The sequence below is a fragment of the Toxorhynchites rutilus genome, chromosome 3, assembly GCF_029784135.1.
Source record: "Toxorhynchites rutilus septentrionalis strain SRP chromosome 3, ASM2978413v1, whole genome shotgun sequence".
NCBI lineage: Eukaryota > Metazoa > Arthropoda > Insecta > Diptera > Culicidae > Toxorhynchites > Toxorhynchites rutilus.
In genome coordinates, this window is record NC_073746.1 from 120,141,159 (window position 1) to 120,161,634 (window position 20,476).

General features: G+C 41.5%; 3 protein-coding genes across 4 annotated transcripts; 2 read left to right on the forward strand and 1 right to left on the reverse strand.

The window, feature by feature from the left end:
- Window positions 1-4,115: 4,115 nt before the first annotated feature.
- Window positions 4,116-6,817, reverse strand: LOC129779449 (protein G12-like). 2 transcript variants are annotated; one of them, XM_055786930.1, is made up of 4 exons: window positions 5,580-6,817; window positions 5,345-5,520; window positions 5,147-5,278; window positions 4,116-4,332 (listed from the first exon to the last, which is right to left on the reverse strand). In XM_055786930.1, exons 1-3 carry the CDS (start codon window positions 6,049-6,051, stop codon window positions 5,168-5,170), a joined length of 759 nt encoding a protein of 252 aa, XP_055642905.1. In that variant the 5' UTR covers window positions 6,052-6,817; the 3' UTR covers window positions 4,116-4,332; window positions 5,147-5,167. The 2 variants fall into 2 exon arrangements, with proteins under 2 accessions (XP_055642905.1, XP_055642906.1); XM_055786931.1 differs by lacking the exon at window positions 4,116-4,332 and adding an exon at window positions 4,874-5,086.
- A 16-nt stretch (window positions 6,818-6,833) lies between these two features.
- Window positions 6,834-12,293, forward strand: LOC129773457 (uncharacterized). The gene is made up of 3 exons (XM_055777065.1): window positions 6,834-7,131; window positions 7,186-12,196; window positions 12,240-12,293. Exons 2-3 carry the CDS (start codon window positions 7,310-7,312, stop codon window positions 12,291-12,293), a joined length of 4,941 nt encoding a protein of 1,646 aa, XP_055633040.1. The 5' UTR covers window positions 6,834-7,131; window positions 7,186-7,309.
- A 357-nt stretch (window positions 12,294-12,650) lies between these two features.
- LOC129779448 (uncharacterized) lies at window positions 12,651-13,952 on the forward strand. The gene is made up of 2 exons (XM_055786929.1): window positions 12,651-13,813; window positions 13,868-13,952. Exon 1 carries the CDS (start codon window positions 12,707-12,709, stop codon window positions 13,577-13,579), a length of 873 nt encoding a protein of 290 aa, XP_055642904.1. The 5' UTR covers window positions 12,651-12,706; the 3' UTR covers window positions 13,580-13,813; window positions 13,868-13,952.
- Window positions 13,953-20,476: the final 6,524 nt, after the last annotated feature.

The window sequence follows — 20,476 nt, forward strand, 5'->3', positions numbered from 1 at the left end:
GGAAATCAAAACCGGACGGCTCGCTGAAAGGTCTTGATTAACATCAAGCAAGAGTTGAATCCAGTAAAAGCATCCGTAAAATCCGCGGAATCGGCTAGCTTTTTAATGGAACAAAACAAGACTATCCCGAGAGGGATATTCCGTCATAGGAAATCGGGAGCAGCATCATCAACATCTCTAATTAAAAACCTAGCGATTCGGCCGGTTCTGATGGCTTAATTCAAGCACTGCGGTAGGAGGTATCGAAGAGCTACAGAGAGCTTCAGGAAGCTAAAACCCGAATTACCGAACCACAATTTCCCCTATGTTTTGATTAGGTTTTGAATCTAAATAGATTATCTTTACGCTGCAATGAATAAATATAATACATTAAGCTAAAATACAATAGATATAAACGTCATTATGAATCTAATCAATTATCGCATTGTAAATGCTGATATGATCAGCAGCATCAAGCGATACTGCAGCGTAAAAGTCGTCGTGTACCTTAATGTGGCTCTGTTCAAATGAAAGAAATTTCACGCGCCTAAAAAATCTGTACCAATCTGTACTTTTTGACGAAAATCTGTACTCTGTACCGTACAGAATCTGTAGCAAAAATAACGAGAAAATCTGTTCCATTCCAGATAAATCTGTACGTTTGGCAACACTGGTGTCACTATCTGAACGTTCGTATAGAAAATGAAAAAAGGGGAATATCGTATTTTGATCAAACATTGTGGGAAATGGGAAAAACTCCTGAACAATCAATGCAGAGGTTGACGAAATATTATTCCACTCCTGCTTCTTCGAGAACAACAGTTTATCTGAGGTTTAGCGAATTTAAAATGAGCGGTACAAGCACCGCAGATGCACCTCGCTCTGGAAGGTCAAAAGAGGCTACGAGTTAGCTGAGGCCGTAGGCATTTCAAAAGAACGAGAGGGATACATTTTGGCCATGGAAAGCTGTCTGCGTGATGGGTGCCGTGTTTGTTGACCGTCGATCAAAAACAGCGGCACGTTGATGATTCAGCAGCCGGTTTGGCGTTGTTGAAGCGTAATCGAGTGGACTTCTTTCGACGTTTTGTGACAATGGATGAAACGTGAGTCCAGCAGGCGGTCTGCAGAGTGGCACTGAGGCATATTTCGAAGACTTAGTCGTTTCGTACTACAGAGACGGAATCGAAATGTTGGAAACTCGCTATAACAAGTGTATTGCAATCGAAGGAAACTATGTTGAGAAATAAATACAGCTTTGCCTCATAAAACGATTGTTTTCATTAAAAATCCCGGGACTTTTCGCCCCATGATGTATTCAATTCATCCTTTGTATCGACCAAAATCTTTATGTTTGATATTTATAAGCATTAGGAAAGAATGTTGAATCGCAAATGGCTTATTTATACACAACGAAATGATCACGGACGGAGCCTAAATAGTGATATTTCCGCTCTCTACAATGTATGTCGAGCCAGCGATGTACGCACACCTGATTCGCAGTGGTACATAAATATTGTACCTTACCGAAGCATTAGCCATTCACGATTTATCAGTTATCCAGTTAGCGATCCGACGACAGCGACAGAGAGGCTTCCAAGTGGCCGCAGGCACCAAGCCCGTGAGTTTAGTTCTCCAAGATGGCCAAGTTTGATGCTTCACTTCTTCTTCTTTTCTTTGTTAACTGGGACTTTTATTCACATGTCTCATTCGTCTCCAAAGACTGAAGACACGTTGCTTGTTATTGAGGATATGAATCAGCGAGGCGTGGTACACAAATTACGTAACGCATAAATAACGTAACGTAACGCGTGGTACACAAATTTCGTAACGTGTAACGTAAATACGGCTTTTGAACACTCTCCCCTATGTAATAATATGTAACGCAAGACAATATGTAACACCCTCTACTATATAATAATACGTAACTCCAACCTAATTTGTGCTAAATGTCAAAGTCGAAATAAAAATTTAATTTTGTTACGTAACGATCACGACAGACAGGTCTCTCATTTCCAGGCTTTCCCATCCCTTACTTTCGAATGCACGTCGTCCTCCATTACCGTATGCTCGATAATGTTTGCACCATCCCGTTTCACCTCTGTATAAAATTCTTTGGTTTTCTTTGCATGTACATAAGCTATAATTCATATCATGATAGGCTGTGAGTAAAAGAAGCGAATGTCCTTAGCTTGACAGTTGCACCACAACGAAGTGGTGGCGTATTCGTGATATGTCCCACGCGCAAATGTCGAAAAAAGACATTGCAACCGCCGTGGTAGAGTCCCGGTGGACCGTGGAAAGGGTTTTAGACCGAAAAAAGAAAGGACTGCTATCCGCGAAGGTGGCCATAGGTCGTCCGAGGTCAGCTCGGATTCCGAGAGTTATCGCTGCCATCAAAAGGAAGATCCGGGCGAATCCAGTGCGTTCAATGAGGAAAATGGCAAAGAAACATGGGATCAGCGACTTTACGGCACGGAAGATCGTGGACACGGAAAAATAACTCACATGATTACCAACCGAATTGTAACCGATGTAAGAAAATTTTAACTTCCTCATGCGAAAAAATCCGGTAATCTTGTTCACCGACAAGAACTGTTTACAGTCAATCCCGTATGATTTCCAGAACCGATCGTTAGATTAGTTCACCCCGTTAAAAGACACGGCCTTGTCGTATAGAAACGCATAGAAACGTATATCTGATCAAGCATCATGCTAGCGTTATGGTGTTTGGTGGCTTCCGATGGCAAAACATGAACCCGGTGTTCATTCCAGAAGGCGACAAAGTGAACACAGAGGTCTATATCGGGATTTTAAGTAAGTATGTTTTTCCGTGATTTATATTGCAGTACGACCCGAAGCCAAATGTTGTATTGTATTTTAGATGAGTATCTCTAACCGCACTCAAAAGTGGTTGCAGGAACATCTGCCGCCATAGGCAAAGGATATGTGGTCGCCATCCAACCTCGATCTTAATCCGCTGGAATACTGAGTATGGTTTGTCATAAGGCCAAGGCCTGTTGTAAACGCCATCCTAGAACAGCAAGCCTCAAACAAACATTGATCCGTACCTGGAGAGAAATGGATCCAGGCTACATTATTAGGAACTGCCGTGCATTCCGGGAGCGTGTGGAGGCCGCAGTCGTTCAGAAAAATCCCTCTTTTAAATAACTAAAAATGAATAACTACAATGCTACACGTTTACCGCCTCGGAAGTAAATACTTATCCCAACCGAGCGCTTGCATCTTAAATCCACCTTATTCAGATTCACTTACTGACCTGGATATGAATCAAAGTGGAAAACTTCAAATAACTGTAACCTTGAAGTTTGGCTCTTGCACCTACAGCACGATATAGGAGAATAAAAATCTCACCGACATTTTTTTCATGCATAGCTTATATTGTAAATGCTCCTCTTTTATTCTGCTTTCCTGCTTTTGCGCATCATCCGATCCGCACAGTACGAGACCAACAACTGGCGGTTTGTCGCAGCGAATGCACAATTCAACAGTTCGGCTGAAAAGTTCATAAGGTTGATGTCTAGATGGCGCCTCTTGCAAAAATCCACTTGACTATCACAAAGCACCATCTTCCAATGGATACGTGTCAAAATTTGACAGCAATCGGTCGATTGGTTCGTGAGTTACAGCATTGAGAGTGAAGCAACTTTTGTGTTTGTGAAAAAAATAGAAAAGTCATAAATCAATGAAAACGATAGCAAAATTGCATGAATTGGGCTTCGAATTGCTTCCGCATCCACCGTATTCTCAAGATCTGGCCCCCAGCGACTATTTTCTGTTCGCAGACCTGAAGAGAATGGTCGCTGGCAAGAAATTTAAGATCGATGATGAAGTGATTACCGAAACTAAGGCCTATTTTGGATAAACCGAAAGAGTACTATAGAAATGGTATCGAAAAGTTGCAAGATCACTATAATAGTGGTGTTCACGCCACCGGGTATCGACTGTAGCCAGTCGGTGTAATCGGCGAGTACCGATTTCGAGTGAGGGATAGATGACAGTTCTGATATCTGTCAAGGCGGCTAAAAAGCGGAAGCTGTCAGGGGAAAAAGAGGAGAAGAAGAAGAAGAAATGAAATTATAACAAACAAAAGTTTTGGCAAGTGTATACAAACGGGAGCTTTATTGTGCGTAAATTGATTTCGAAGCAGTGTTAGGTGAGATGAGATAAATCTTTCGAAGGGCCAAGCTACCCCCGCACCTTTCGTAGCACACTAGTGCTGAAGAAACGACACGAATATAGCCGACCGTTGCAATTAACTTTTGGATACGGTTGACCATCCAACGTCCTACCGTAACATTACGTGGACTGATACGGTGATTTGATTGTGAGTATCTGGAAAGAACAGAGAAAAGAAATGAAGTTATTAATAAGTGCATTAAATAATAGGAAAAATAAGCGGGAGAGAAGTAAGCAGTAGAAAGAGTTTAGGAAGGCTAAACGTCGTAAGAAAAGAGGAGACTATTTTTAGTAAGTGCTAAAGATTGTAGATTGTAAACAAATTATAGATGAATGAATATAATTTCAGTTTTGAGCCACTCCAAAAGTGCTGCTGCGAAATATTTAGTAATCCGAACAAGTGGTACCGCCCTCGAAGGCAATTATGTTGAATAATAAAATTGGATTTAGTTTTACTGTGTTTCCTTATAAAATTTTCAGCCGAACTGTTATCATCCTCATCCTTTTTGTCAATTTATATTATCTAGGGACTGGTAATATCAAAAAATCATAGAGAAATCCCGATCCGATAAATATGCAAATCATCAAAATCCTTTCATAGCCAAAAAGTGTTATTAAAGTTGACACTATTTCATTACAACGTGACAACTTTTTTTTTTATTTGGCTCCTTTAATAGAAGACATAATTCTACATGCGCAAGTAATGACTACTAGAACTGTCACCATTAAACATTTGTGGGCGAGACTGTGTTAAGATTCGCCAATACACCACGGTATAATTTTATGTTTCTTATTTCTATCAGAATCGTATTTCGTATAGTATTGGTTGGAAAAACATAATTAGATCAAGCGATACGCGGCAATAGTTGCACCATGATGAATAATGTTTAATAGTCCAATCACTAACAAGCTATAAGCAAGTCCATACATTATTTTTATTTTTTCTAACTAATATCAACACAGTACTAACCAATCTTTTCGCGCAAATGGTTCAAAATAATGATGACCATCCGAAAAATGATTTCACCATATCTACCAGCTTTTGCAAGTCGATGCCATGGAGCTTGATTTTTTCCTGCAATATTTTTACCTCGGGATCATCCTACAAAATAATGATGATTCAATTATTTGCAAATTACGTGCTACATATCATTCAGACACTACTTACAATTACTTCTCTGAGCAACACTTTGAATTCGGCTGCCTGCAGTTTTTCCACCATTTCCTTGTATTGTGGACAGGACTTTCGCTTCTGCTCATAAACTTTCTGCGCGTCACTCGTGGAGATTATTTTGATGGCATCTTCAATGAACGCACTTAGACCACCTTTTCTTATGACAGCAACTGGAAGGCAACAACGTTGGATGAATTCAACAGTAATTAAAAACATAATTTCGAGCTACATCGTTTGAACATCATCCGCGGCCGTTCCGCTCCCGTAAATTTGGCGAAAAGCGCCAACACCTCGCTGACCGGAAACCCTGCATCTGCCAGGTACGTCAGCAACTGTTGAACCGTCCTCACCTCCAGAAATCTGTTCCACGTGTCGGAGAACTGTTCACTGCGTATGTACCCAATTGTTCGTCTGAACTCGGGATCATGGATGAGATATTCAGCGAACAGAACCTGGAGACGATCTATTGGTACGTGCTCTTTTAGTTCGATCAGCTCATCCCGCAAGCTACCCGACGAAACCAGCTGTGAACTCAACGTGAGTAACAGAAACAATATCGATGATCTAATCATTTTTGAGTGTACACTGCAACTGACCAGCCCGGCATGCGGAAAATACGGCTGCAGCCGGAATGCCAAATTTGTTATGTTGTGTAAGGTTGCTTGTTTTATAAACGCTTGGTATGTAAATAAAGGGTACATTTGTAGAATATAGAGTAAAGTGACCAGATGGTCAGAGGTCTAACGCGGGACACAAAAAACAAAACGTTATGTATATACGTTATGTGAACATAAACCATAGTCTAGCGAGTCTAAACTGATCAGTATTATTTCATTCTTAGTATCGGCACTCAATTGTGATTTTTCGGTGGTTTAGATTTTGTTTACGCTCGAAAATCACTCGCTCAATCAGAGAATTTACGCATGGCAAGCACGACTTAAATTCTACAATTTTCTTCAAATTACCGAATGGAATGCTCGAACATTCCAATTAATTTTTCATCGACACAAAAAAATGGACTAATTTCGGATGGCGATGAAAGATAATTTATAGGAACAAATTTTCTTTAAATCTTACGTTTATTAAGTCTACAACAAAAATGATTCAAGGCTGTTGATTCGCAGCAGCAGCACTGTCAAGCAACTTGATGATTTTTCCATACTGCAAGCTCCACCCCGCAGTGAAGGAGTTGGACATCCTGAGGCACTTTGTGTCCGCCAGATATAGCCGATCTGGTATTAACAATATGATCTCTTTGCCGGTCCTTAAGCCGGGAGATCGAAGCAGCCGTGGAGAAGAATCTGGCCAAAATGAACATTTTTATGCGGAAGCGTCTGACGAAGACCGGCCGTATCTGAGCAGCAGGCAATCACCCATAAGGAGTAGCTCGAGGTGCTGGTGAAAAACTTCTTTTCGTACTCATAGTGAAGGACGAGACGTACTTAATGCTTGTTGGTACTGGCAGCTCTGCTGGTAACGATTCTGTAACGATTGAGGCGGGCTGTCATGGAAGTTGTCAAAGTGACAGTCCAAACGGTACGAAATAACGGAACAGCACATCATACAAGTTTCATTCGCATTCTAAAAGCCACAAGCACATGTAGTGAATTAAAAGAGTGAACTATATTAAAACTTATATTTCTAAAGTAAAACTATTGAGACTTACAGCTAGTAAAACTTAAGTCTATACTAAAGTTATATAGGCATAAAAGTTATTCCGCGTGTGAATGCCTATATTAAGGTTAGGATAGGGCGCTGTTCCATCCATGCAACCGATTTTTGTGAGTATAGCTCAAGAATTTATATGAATCAAAACTAATTTAATAAAATTATAGCAAAAGCTACATTACAACTAAACGGAATTTCGTAATTTGCTCGACGAAATCGAACAAAGGATCGCGCCTAACCTAACTACCGCAACATTCTTTTGAAAAATCGACCGCAGTTGACCTCGTCGATATGAATCAAACTCCAAAGAAAGTGATTCCAGAGAAGCCCTGCGACTATACATTGCAAGACGCACAAACGCTCGACGAGAATCGGACAGATTGCGTACAGTGCGACCGCCGGAACGGCGATGAAAGTATGGTGCAGTGTGATGGTTGTCAGTTATGGTGGCATTTCTCGTGTGCTGGCGTTTCCGGTTCGATCAAGGATCGATCATGGTCATGCACTAAATGCCATGTGGACTGCCGAGAGAGTATCGCATCTACGTCCCGAAGATCGCGAATGTCTAATAAATCAGCAAAAGTAAATTTACAGCTTGAGAAGCTGGAGAAGCTCCAAGCCATCGAAACCAAGTTCGTCGAAGAAAAATATAAATTGCTCGAGTCTCATCTGGAGCCTGAAGACGAACACGGTAGTGTCCTGAGCAAGCGTAGCCGGACTAGCAAGCAGAGTAGGCTTTCTCGTATCGCAACTTGGGTGAGTAAATGTGCAGAGCAGGAGGAGGAAGCAGAGGTTCCTACATCGAAGGACGCCACTCCAATGCCGCCAGTGCCTCCCACATACGTGAACGCCGTTGCAGTAAGCAGTCATATTCCGCACCAGCAGCAGCTACCGGTTAACGATATACATCAGAGTCCCTTGGAACGTCCATCGCTGCCTAAGCAACGTTCTGCGCCTCCCTCAATGATCTTCGTGCCGGAATTTGGAAAATCGGAAACAGATCCGAAACAGTATGAACAACCAACAAGACATGCTGTTTTCAACAGAATAGCAGAAACAGTTCCTCTGGCACAATCTACCCCAGGACCTGTGCAACTCATCGAGCAGCATCCCACCTTGGAAGCGACCAACGTTCCTGCGCTACTGATTAATTCACCTGATCCTGAACGTGTATCAACCGATTCGCCAGCAATAATGCCAGTATTCGTGAGAGCTCGTGAACCGGAGTCAGCATTGCCGCCCCCAACCACATTCGCATCAGCTCCTGCAGCCCTTGGACCCGAGTTGGCTCCTCCACCACCGGTTCCAGCGGTGAACCCGTTTATCACAACTGTACCACAAACTCACCTCGCATCTTTACCAAGAGAAGTATCTTTCCCTGTGCCACCAGGTAGGTCAGATAATAATCCGATGCAAACGAATATACCACCAAACATCAACGATGTGAACATTGAACATCTAATGAAACAATTCGGTAGTATTGCTTTGTCACCCTCGCAATCGCCATTGTTTAACATGAATTTAGCCACCTTTGCCCCTACCCCCTCGCAGTTAGCCGCCAGGCAAGTCATGCCGCGGGATTTACCCCTATTTTCTGGAAATCCAGCTGATTGGCCAGTTTTTATGAGTAGCTTTATAAACACAACATTAACTTGTGGGTTCTCAAGCGCTGAAAACATTTGCCGCCTTCAACGTAGCCTGAAGGGCGCCGCATACGAAGCTGTTCAAAGCCGTTTGCTCCTTCCTGAATCCGTCCCCCATATCATGGAGACGCTTCAGTTGCTTTACGGTCGGCCTGAACTACTAATATCAGCCCTCCTGGAAAAGGTGCGAGCAACGCCTCCGCCTAAAATGGAAAGATTCCAAACCATCATTGACTTTGGAATGTCTATTCAAACTCTATGCGATCATTTAGAAGTCGCCGGTCAAAGCACACATCTGTCAAACCCCTCTCTTCTCGCGGAACTCGTCGCCAAACTTCCCCCTCATCTTCAAATGGAGTGGGGTTCGTATCTTCAGGGATTCCCTGAAGTTAATCTTAAAACCTTTGGATATTTTATGTCGAGTGTAGTGAAAGCTGTGAGCAAAGTGACCGTATATGCCAACAGCAGTGTGAAATCAGGTGCAATCGTGAAGAATACTATGCACACAAAAGGAAATATGAACACGCATCAAGGTGATATGGAAGACAGTGCTAGTATCCCGTCGTTTACCAACCGAGAGGAGGCAAGGCCATGTCCAGCTTGTAAAGATACCGGTCATCGGATCCAGAACTGTTCAACCTTCACATCCCTTTCTGTCGCGGACCGTTGGAAGTATGTGCAATCCGGTGGACTGTGTCGAAACTGTTTGAACGCTCACGGCAGAAGAAGTTGTAGAAAACCGTCCAACTGCGGAATAAACGGATGTGAGTTCCGCCATCATCCACTTCTACATTCATCGCGTAGTAGTTCAGATGTAAAGGCCTTAGTAAATACTGCAGAAAATCATTCACATCGATTAGTGAAACAGACACTACTTTTCAGGATAATACCTGTCACATTACATGGACCCAAAGGAGCTGTGGACACCTTCGCGTTCTTAGACGATGGTTCATCCTTGACACTAATCGAAGATAGTTTAGCTAGGGAGCTTGGCGTAGATGGTGTAACGATGCCTCTATGCCTATTGTGGACTGCCAACGTAACCAGAGTGGAGAAAGAATCGCAGTTGATATCACTGGCCGTTTCTTCAACTGGAGGAAGGAAATTTACTTTGGAGGAGGTTCAAACGGTTAAAGAATTGTCGCTACCCACGCAGTCACTATCGTATGAATATCTCTCGAAGCAGTATACTCATCTTAAAGGAATACCTGTCATAAGCTATTCAAAAGCTGTTCCAAAACTTCTAATTGGAGTCAACAACTTGAACTTGATGGTTCCACTGAAAATTCGCGAAGGATCCAGACAAGAGCCAATCGCCACAAAAACGAGACTTGGTTGGTGTATCTACGGAGGCAGAGCAAGCAACGGTCAAAAATTATCTGTCAATTGCCATGCTTGCGGATGTGAGTCAGATCAAGCTCTTCATGACATCGTCAAGGAATTCGTTACCATGGATGAAGTCGGAGTTTTACCTGGGACTCCACTATTGTCGAAATCCGATGAACGTGCTCAACAATTGTTGCAGGATACTACAGTTCGAGTAGGCAGTCATTTTGAAACCGGCCTACTTTGGAAGTTCGACCATATAGAATTGCCGGATAGCTATAATATGGCTCTACGTCGACTTGAATGCTTGGAGAGAAGAATGCATCGTAATCCAGATCTGAAGCAGGTTTTACAACGACAATTGGAAGACTACCAATCCAAAGGCTACGCCCATCGAGCAACCGAAAAAGAACTGAACAGCGCAGACTTGCGACGGGTATGGTATTTGCCACTAGGAGCTGTAGTGAACCCTCGGAAGCCCACAAAGGTACGCATGATTTGGGATGCTAGAGCGGCCGTAAACGGAATTTCTCTCAATTCCGTTCTATTAAAGGGCCCAGATCAGCTGATATCACTTCCCGGTGTACTCGTACGCTTCCGCCAGTTCAACGTAGCCGTTTCGGCTGACATAAGAGAAATGTTCCATCAAATTCTCATACGGAAGGAAGATCGCAACTCTCAAAGATTTCTTTGGCGCAATAATCCCTCCGAGACTCCCGATGTGTTCCTCATGGATGTAGCGACCTTTGGCTCCACGTGCTCACCGGCATCAGCGCAATTCATCAAAAACAAGAACGCCGCAGAATTCAAAGAACTGTATCCGCGAGCTGTTGAAGGTATAGTGAAGAACCACTACGTGGACGACTCTCTGGAGAGCTACGAGTCCGTGGAAGACGCTATTAAAGTATCACGGGAAATGCGCCTCGTCCATGAGCAAGGTGGCTTCGAGCTGAGGAACTGGCTGTCCAATAACAACGCGGTTTTGGAAGGTTTGGGTGAAACAAACCTCGGGGAAGATAAATCGTTTGCGGCGGATAAACACAATGACCCCGAACGAGTTCTTGGTCTCCTGTGGTCAACACAAGAAGATACCTTCAGTTTCGCAACCGAGATGAAGCAGGAAATTGTTGACTTGCTCAACAGCAATGAAAGTCCTACGAAAAGACAGCTGCTAAGATGTTTGATGTCGCTGTTCGATCCGCTAGGTCTGCTAAGTCTGTTTGTAGTACACGGGAAGATCTTACTGCAAGAGGTGTGGAGATCTGGAACACATTGGGATGAAAAAGTGAAGAATGAGCTACACCAAAGGTGGAAAAAATGGATCAACCTGTTAGTCGACGTTCGTGACCTGAAAATACCTCGCTGCTACTTCCCAGGCGCAACTCATCAGCGCTACAGGGATCTACAACTCCACATATTCGTGGACGCCAGTGAATCTGCGTATTGTGCGGCGGCGTATTTCCGAACTCTGAACCCTGACGGATTACCGGAATGCATACTGGTTGCGGCGAAGACAAAGGTTACCCCCTTGAAGACCCAATCAGTACCACGGTTAGAGCTTTTGGCCGCAGTTCTTGGGGGTCGATTAGCACAGTTCATCAACGAAAACCACACACTATCCATCACCAGGAAAGTCCTGTGGAGTGACTCAGCTACCGTATTAGCCTGGCTACGGTCTGACCATCGTCGCTACAAACAATTTGTCGCCTGCAGAATCGGAGAATTGCTGACCATCTCCGATGTAACGAACTGGCGTTGGGTTCCCTCTAAGCAAAATCCGGCGGACCTTGCGACAAAGTGGGGAAATGGACCAGATCTGTCTGCAAACAGTGTTTGGTTCAAGGGCCCCTCGTTTCTACGGCTGGCAGAAACAGAATGGCCGAAAGAAAACCTGTCCAGCAAACAAACTGACGAAGAGTTACGTCCCTGTTATGCTCATAAAGCAAATCCGATTCCCGAACGCTTGGTCGAAATGGAACGTTTCTCTAAACTAACCAGAGCCATTCGTGCTGTAGCCTATGTATACCGATTCATAGGAAATTTGAAACAAAATATTGTTGGAAAAGAACGTTTAGCAGGTCCATTGACATCCGAAGAGCTCCAAAAAGCGGAAAACCTTTTAATCCGTGAGGCACAGTGGCAAAGATATCCGGATGAGATGATGGTGCTGATACGCAATAGGACAAAGCCGATCTACGAAAAAACAGGCGTAGGAAAAAACAGTTCTCTGTATCAACTTTGCCCCACTTTAGATGAGCAAGGTATTCTTCGAGTGGATGGCAGAATCGGAGCGGCACCAAATGTAGAGAAGGATACCAAATACCCCATAATTCTACCGAGCAATCATCCGCTGACATATTTGGGTTTAGATAACTATCATCGTAGATATCATCACGGTAACTCAGAAACAGTAGTGAACGAGGTTCGGCAGCATTATCATGTATCAGCACTCCGGTCGGCAGTCAGAAAAGTAGCGAAAGCATGCCAGTGGTGTCGAGTTCACAAGAGCCAACCGAATATTCCACGTATGGCACCGTTGCCTCTCGCAAGGATTGCGTCGTTTGTACGACCGTTTACGTATATTGGTTTGGATTTTTTTGGACCCCTGACGGTGAAGATTGGAAGGAGCAATGCAAAACGCTGGATAGCTCTGTTCACGTGTTTGACAATACGTGCAGTTCATGTTGAAGTGGCTCATAGCTTATCAACGGATTCCTGCATGAAATGTATTCGTCGGTTCATCTGTCGCCGAGGATCACCAGCCGAGATTTATTCGGATAACGGGACAAATTTTCAAGGCGCTGATAGACTACTTAAGGAACAAGTTGAGAAAATGGCTGTAACGTTCACAGGTACCGCTACCAAGTGGATATTCAATCCTCCTAGCACTCCCCACATGGGTGGTGCTTGGGAGAGGATGGTTCGTTCGATCAAAACGGCCGTGGAAACGGCGTACAACAATAATCGGAAGCTGGATGATGAGGCGTTGGAGACTTTCATGGTTGAGGCAGAAGCTATTGTGAACAGCCGTCCTCTAACATATCTACCACTTACATCAGAAGAGAATGAGGCGCTCACGCCGAACCATTTTCTTCTAGGCAACTCAAGCGGTGCACGGCAGCCGCCCATCGAAGCTACAAATTCGGCGGAAGCTATACGTTCATCATGGAACCAAATACAACACCAGCTCGACATATTCTGGAGAAGGTGGATTAAAGAGTACCTTCCGACGCTGACTAAGCGGCCGAAGTGGTGCGGCGAAGCAAAGGAAATAGCTGAAGGACAGTTGGTGTTGGTTGTAGGCGAAGGAAATCGTAATGAGTGGACGAAAGGTCGGGTCGTTCAAGTTATTAAAGGGGTAGACGGAAGAGCTCGGCAAGCTATCATACAAACTGCGAGGGGGCTCGTGCGTAGGTCGGTGGCTAGGTTGGCTGTACTGGAGGTTGATGTGGTTGGTAAAACTGGACCTGGTGGCCAGTGTTACGGGGGAGAGAGTGTTGGTACTGGCAGCTCTGCTGGTAACGATTCTGTAACGATTGAGGCGGGCTGTCATGGAAGTTGTCAAAGTGACAGTCCAAACGGTACGAAATAACGGAACAGCACATCATACAAGTTTCATTCGCATTCTAAAAGCCACAAGCACATGTAGTGAATTAAAAGAGTGAACTATATTAAAACTTATATTTCTAAAGTAAAACTATTGAGACTTACAGCTAGTAAAACTTAAGTCTATACTAAAGTTATATAGGCATAAAAGTTATTCCGCGTGTGAATGCCTATATTAAGGTTAGGATAGGGCGCTGTTCCATCCATGCAACCGATTTTTGTGAGTATAGCTCAAGAATTTATATGAATCAAAACTAATTTAATAAAATTATAGCAAAAGCTACATTACAACTAAACGGAATTTCGTAATTTGCTCGACGAAATCGAACAAAGGATCGCGCCTAACCTAACTACCGCAACAATGCTAGAATTCAACGAATGGCAGGGGACCGGGTACTTTACGTTCCCCAGGTAAGCGATGATGTCGAATATATCATTCGCATCAAGTTCTCGAAGAAGGTCCTTCTCTGACAGACGTGAAGGGAATGTCCAAGCCGCTATTCTTTCGAGTCATATGGTGAACGGGGAGATATATAGTACGAAGTGCTTGCCGGAGTTGGGAAGGTGATTTGGTGTTTATGCCGAACCTGGGATCAGCCCATTATGCCAAAAGATCACTGGAGGATGGATCGGCTGGAGATAAACATTGTCGCGAAGACCACCAACCTTCTCAACATTCCCCAGCTGCGCCCGATAGAAAACTTTTGGGCGAATGGTCAAAATAGAGAGACAGACGACCCCAAAACCACGAAAAGGTAAAATAACACCCCGATAAATCTTTTCATCGGCCATGGTTCAGGTTCCGGCCAACTTCCGTAAGACCACCCAGTGCTTCATTTATGATACTTCATCAAACAACTTTGCCTCTTCCTGTCGAGTATACACTACTACTTCCGGCTTATTTAAAACGTTAAGCCTTGACCGAGCTAGAGGACCAAAGATGAACTTTTCGTCTGACTCACGTTGGTTCCAGCGGATCAATAGGGTACTTTTATAAAAATCATTTTCCAATTTTGTTGCTGTCGCTTCCAGTTGACACTCTCTAAACAAAAAGCCTAATGTCGGTGCGATGAAACCAGCTCAACGTATTAATTTTGGATGCATTAGAAGCGCTCTTGAACAGTCTGCCAAATAAAAGTTTTTTTTTAATTCATCCATTTAAGAAAATCAACATGATCAAATTGTGATATTGAAATATATTGATATCGCGGGACATTTTCGTTTCTTTTGCCAAATGCGGGACGTTTCGCGGGACGGAATCTTACGCGGGACATATTGTTGAAATGCGGGACTGTCCCTCGTAACGCGGGACGTCTGGTCAGTTTAATATAGAGGGGAACAGCGCAAGAAGTGAACGAGTTCATCCATATCTACTTTGCAACGAAAAGTATTGGGAAATCAGTGAAATCAGTTATCCCTGGTGAAAATAATGCTGCATTTCACATAATCGTTGAAAATATTTCATTAAAAATATTGTCTATTGTAAAAAGAGCTATCTAGCATTTTATTTCAGCATTTGGTATGGCAATGGTATGAGAGAATCAATTGGAGAATATTCCTCCTTATTCCACGCGGCGAGTGACGTGACATAGCAAAGTTTCTCTCTTTATTGTGGAAGCCACCTTACTTTTCAGCTTCTATTCCATACCCGAGTCGATAACATATGAGGATACGACTTCAAATATCACCTAGTGACAAACTTTAATCACGCCGTTCGCCTACGGGAATGCAACAACTTGAGCCATCTCACCTCATTCGCGCGCGGAATAAAGGGGATTGAAAAAAAATTGGAAAATCTAAAACATCGATTACACATACCGTTCTGAATCATATTTCAGACACTTTGTAATAATATCTTGAAATGTTCAATGTCAAATGTCCTGATGATCCCAATTGATTCTTTAGAGTGACCCCATGGTTTCACTATCATTTTAAATGAGATTTACATTTGAATTATAACGTAGTAGGTAAGAATCTAACAGCACTATTCATTATCGGTTGTGTTTGACGTTCGCTTAGCGTGAGCACGTAGAATTTATCCGTTCATCGAAATTAAAATTTCTCTCGTGTTTCATCAGTTCTCATCATGGTTATCAGTTTACTGATATTGCTTGGTAAGTGTTTCGTAGTTGATTATTAAAAACAATCAAGCATGATGAAACTTTTCTTCAAAAAATTACTAAATAAAATGTCCGAAATTTGAATCGAACTTTTTCCCTACACCCAAACTAGCGCTGGCTGAAAACATACCATCTTTGCCAGAAATTATGCCATTTCTTGTGCTGGAGGGTCAAATGCGCAAATAATGAGCTGTTTGAAAAGCTTAAAATGGTTTGTATGTATGCGAGCAGACATCTCTTTCTTTTTTTCTCCTTTCATTTGAGATTGTGCCAAAACAAAAGTCCATACGACGTCAACGGGAATCGAACCAAAGCCGACTGAAATGCAAAGCTATTTCACACGATCAAGCTATCCATATAGCTGCTAGTGCTGTTATACAGTGTTTTTCTAACTTTAAATTCCGAAAGTAAATTGAAATAAAACACACTTAGAATTCGAATTTCGATGAAACTTTTATTTCAAATTAAAGTTTGGTTTATGCCATTATGTGTGAAATACAACCTCATTCAAATGTCCACCTAGGGCTTCCTCGCACACCTTGATCCGGAACAGGTAATTTTCGATGACTTTTCGGCACATATGGGGCGGTCATAACTTCACGAATGTTGTCTTTCAAATATTCAAGAGTTTGCGGAGAGTTGGCATAGACACGGTCTTTCGCATAACCCCACAAAAAAAAGTCTAGCGGGTTCAAATCGCATGATCTGGACGGCCAATTGGCATCACCAAAACGCGAAATTATGCGTCCCTCAAATTTCGTTCGCAATATGACCATGTTCGGTCGTGTTGTGTGGCACGTGGCGCCGTCCTGCTGAAACCACATGTCATCCGTATCCATATCTTCAATTTGTGGCAAGAAAAATCGGTTAACATGCGGCCATAGCGCTCATCAGCGCTCTCGCCGTCCTCATTTTTAAAGAAATACGGCCCGATGACTCCACCAGACCATAATGCGCACCAAACAGTGACTTTTGGCAGATGCAATGGTCTCTCAACAATCACGTGTGGATTTTCTGAGCCCCATATACGGAAATTTTAAGTGTTCACATAGCCACCGAGCTCGAAATGTGCCTCATCGCTGAAGAAAATTTGATGCGAAAATTCAGCATTTTGCTGCTGTTGTTCGTTCACGCAATCGACGTATGCCCGACGCATTCCATGGTCACCACGCTCTAATGTTTGTACCAGTTGGACTTTATATGGATGTAGGTGCAAGTCCAAATGCAAAATTCGCCACAATGATGTGTTTGACAAGCCCAATTGCTGAGCACGCCGTGGAATCGAAACATTCGGGTCATTCTCCATACTGGCAGCAACAGCAGCAATATTTTCGGCCGAACGCACATTACGATGATGCACAGGTTTCACAATATCCGCTACGGATCCAGTTTTTTCGAATTTACGCACTACATTAGCGATTGTGTGCTCTGTAGAACGTCTATGACGACCAAAATCCGTCCGTAATGCTCGAAAAACATTTGCCGGGTTTTCATCATTTATATAGAATAATTTAACAAAATTAACACGTTGTGCGATGCTAAAACGATTCATATTGTAAAATGGCAGACATTCAACTAACGATATGACGCTTTGGTTGACAGCTATGTCAAACGGTTGTCAGCGCAGGGCTGTATACTTTCGGAAGCCCGAAATGGCATTATATATATTATATGTATATATAAATTAAAATGGATCACCGAATGTGTTGATAAGAGCAAAACTCTAGAAAGGAATTGTCCGATTTAGGGATGTCTTTATTCTATCATACTTTCTGTATCAAACATTTATTCCATGTAACAGAGAAACATGTTATTTGCAAGTGGTTGAAAAATCTTGAACGAGAATTGTGTCTGAAAATAATCTGATTTTATAATGACGAGTTTTGGTAGAAGTACTAGGAAGTATACTTGGTAGAAGTTACTATGGTTACCTTTTACTATGGTAATTTTAATGGGTAAATTAAAAGATCAATCAATGAATAATTTTGCGAGTAAACCCATTAACATGCGCTTAATAAGAAAACGTGGATGTGACCACGAAAAATAAATTTTGGGCGAGACGAAGTTTGCCTGGTCAGCTAGTGTTGAATAAAGACGCAGAACCTGCGAAGAAATTGATTGGAATGACGAGGCGCCAAAAACTTGAGGAATTGAAAAGGGAAACTGAGCTGAAACGGATAACCTCGAATTATTGTATTACTTTGAACAACAAATAACTTGAAATCAAATATATAATTATCATTTAAGCAATATAACCCTTACGATATTTTAAACCATGAAGCTACGACATAAAGAAACATCAATAAACGACAGGCATTTCGGTGGAAAATAGAGGAAGGTTGTTGAAAATTATTTCAAGTTAATTTGAAGAAAAAAAAACAAGTTGTAAAAGTTTTAACACAAGCTTACAAGCCATCAATGGATGTAGACAATTTCAAGAAATTTGTGCATGGAAGATTGCAGTAAATTTTTAGACAGAGCAAGTCGTTGTTATTTTCGCATGTTTGATGATTTTATTGCATTATTAATTGTACAGGGATATAAATTGACCTTAAAACGACAAGAAACGTTATGGAAACAGAGTGTCCGAAATTCGAATTCACTCTGTCCGTAATTTGATTTTTTTTCATAAATAGTGTCCGGAGTTTTATTCGAACTCGGTTCAATTGAAAAACATTTTTATTCGATAATCTTTTATGTTTTCAATCTAATAGGTACCATAAACCGGGGGCAAATTGATCACGATTTTCAGAAAAAAATATTTCCGAAATATGTTTGTTAAATTTATACCCAATTATTTTTAAAACCAGTACTGGTGCTAAGGCCAAAAAACGTTATGAAGAGTTTAGTTGAAAAACCCCAAGGTGTTAATTTGCAAAATTTTAAGCGAAAAATATCAAAACGTAGCTTCGGGGTGAAATCGATCGATCTATGTTTTTCATGCTTGTCTAGTGTGTTATGCACTAAAATGTATAGAATTTCGTTGATTTCTTCACCTACGGTCATTTGAATGATAATCCAAGGGTTTGAGGATACAAAAACATTTTGATTTGATGTGTTTTGTTTTTTTTTACCATTGTTGAAAATTGAAAACAAAATGCTATTCAGAGATATAATAATTTTCATGCAACTGAATACGTGATTCGTTCAGAGACATTGACAAATTGAACCTTCAGATGATTTTTGAAAATGTCATAAAATGAAATAAAATTTAATTGCATAACACCTCTGTAAAATTATGTTTGGTTTCAGTAATACTTGATCAATTTCACCCCGGTGATCAATTTGCCCCCGGATGACTGGGGTAACTTGAAAGCATATTGAACTAATTTTATGAAATTTTCAACCAAATAATACCTGTGCATAAAGTTTAGATCTGTTTTCTGCATCAAATGCCTTAAGCGTACAAAATATGATTCAGAACGTTATGTTCTGCCGTTAAAAATCGAGCATCCCCAATCAATTTGGAACGTATGATAATATGATTATTGTAATGAGTTCCACTTAATGGACGCGTATAGAGACGTCGGATAATCGTTCGATTAATTCAAATAATCGAATATCTGAAATTATAATCGAGTAATTTTGTACCGAATTTTTGTAAGGAATTTTTCTCAAGGTTAATGCATTTTTAGGTTAAGAATTAGGCTATATATTTTTTTTATCCAATATTTTTTAATCCAACCATCAAACATCGACTACCCGAAAGACCACACGACCAGAAGGACAACGTGATACGTGATCATTACAAGAAATAAATATTCGCTCGATTAATCGAATATTGAAAAACAATTATTCGAATGAATCGAATATTGAAAAATGACCCGACGATTAATCGATAATCGAATAAATGAAAAATTTATACATCACTAGATGCGTAGTGAATAGCAACCCAGAGCTCTTGAATAATAAATACAAAGTAACTAAAATAAGAATAACCATTATTTTAATAGGTCTTGCAGTGGAAGTCTTCTGTATATTGTTTGATCACATTTTCCTGTAATTATTGCATTATGCAAATTAATTACCGATTCTCTATTCTCATGTGCTGTGTTCTCTAATCTATCAGTCGTGCCCCTCCAGTTCAGTCGTTACCTATTGAAGAAAAATGTGTGCATATTTAAAATGTTGACTTTCAACGTCATCGTATCATTTGTTCGTACAAACGACGCTTATCACTCGCTTGCATGCAACCGTTCCGGTTAGCAAATTGAACCAACTGGTTTTGGTAATGCACTATCTACATGTTTGTTCAGACAATTCAGGTTTATGCATTTTTTCATAGATCAAGTTAATTTTAATCTTTGAAAATTAATGCCATTTTAATGACCCCGTAGCGTTTGTAAATACCACCAAATGATTGTTATTAGAAATCATGACAAAACTTATTCCAGTATATTTTTCCCCGTTTGTAGTACTTTGTTCTTCTGAACGAGATAAAAAAAAACTTATACCCCTGATTTCCGATCCAATAAAGCTAAAATCGCCACATGTGTTGCGCTCAATTTTTCCTAATGTCACCTCCTACTCTTTCGCTCAGAGAGAAAAATGTCTTTTAATTTAACGACACACAAACTTTTCGTTTTTCGCTATAACACAACAAAGTTTTCCCATCCCATCGTTTTATTATTTTTCTTCTGGACAAAATGAGGAAAAAAACTAACAAGCGGAAAAAGGACGCTCACCGATAAGCACCACATGACAGCGACGGTGGGAGAGACGAAAGGCGAAAGACAAACTTCGGTGAGGGAAGTTCCAAAACA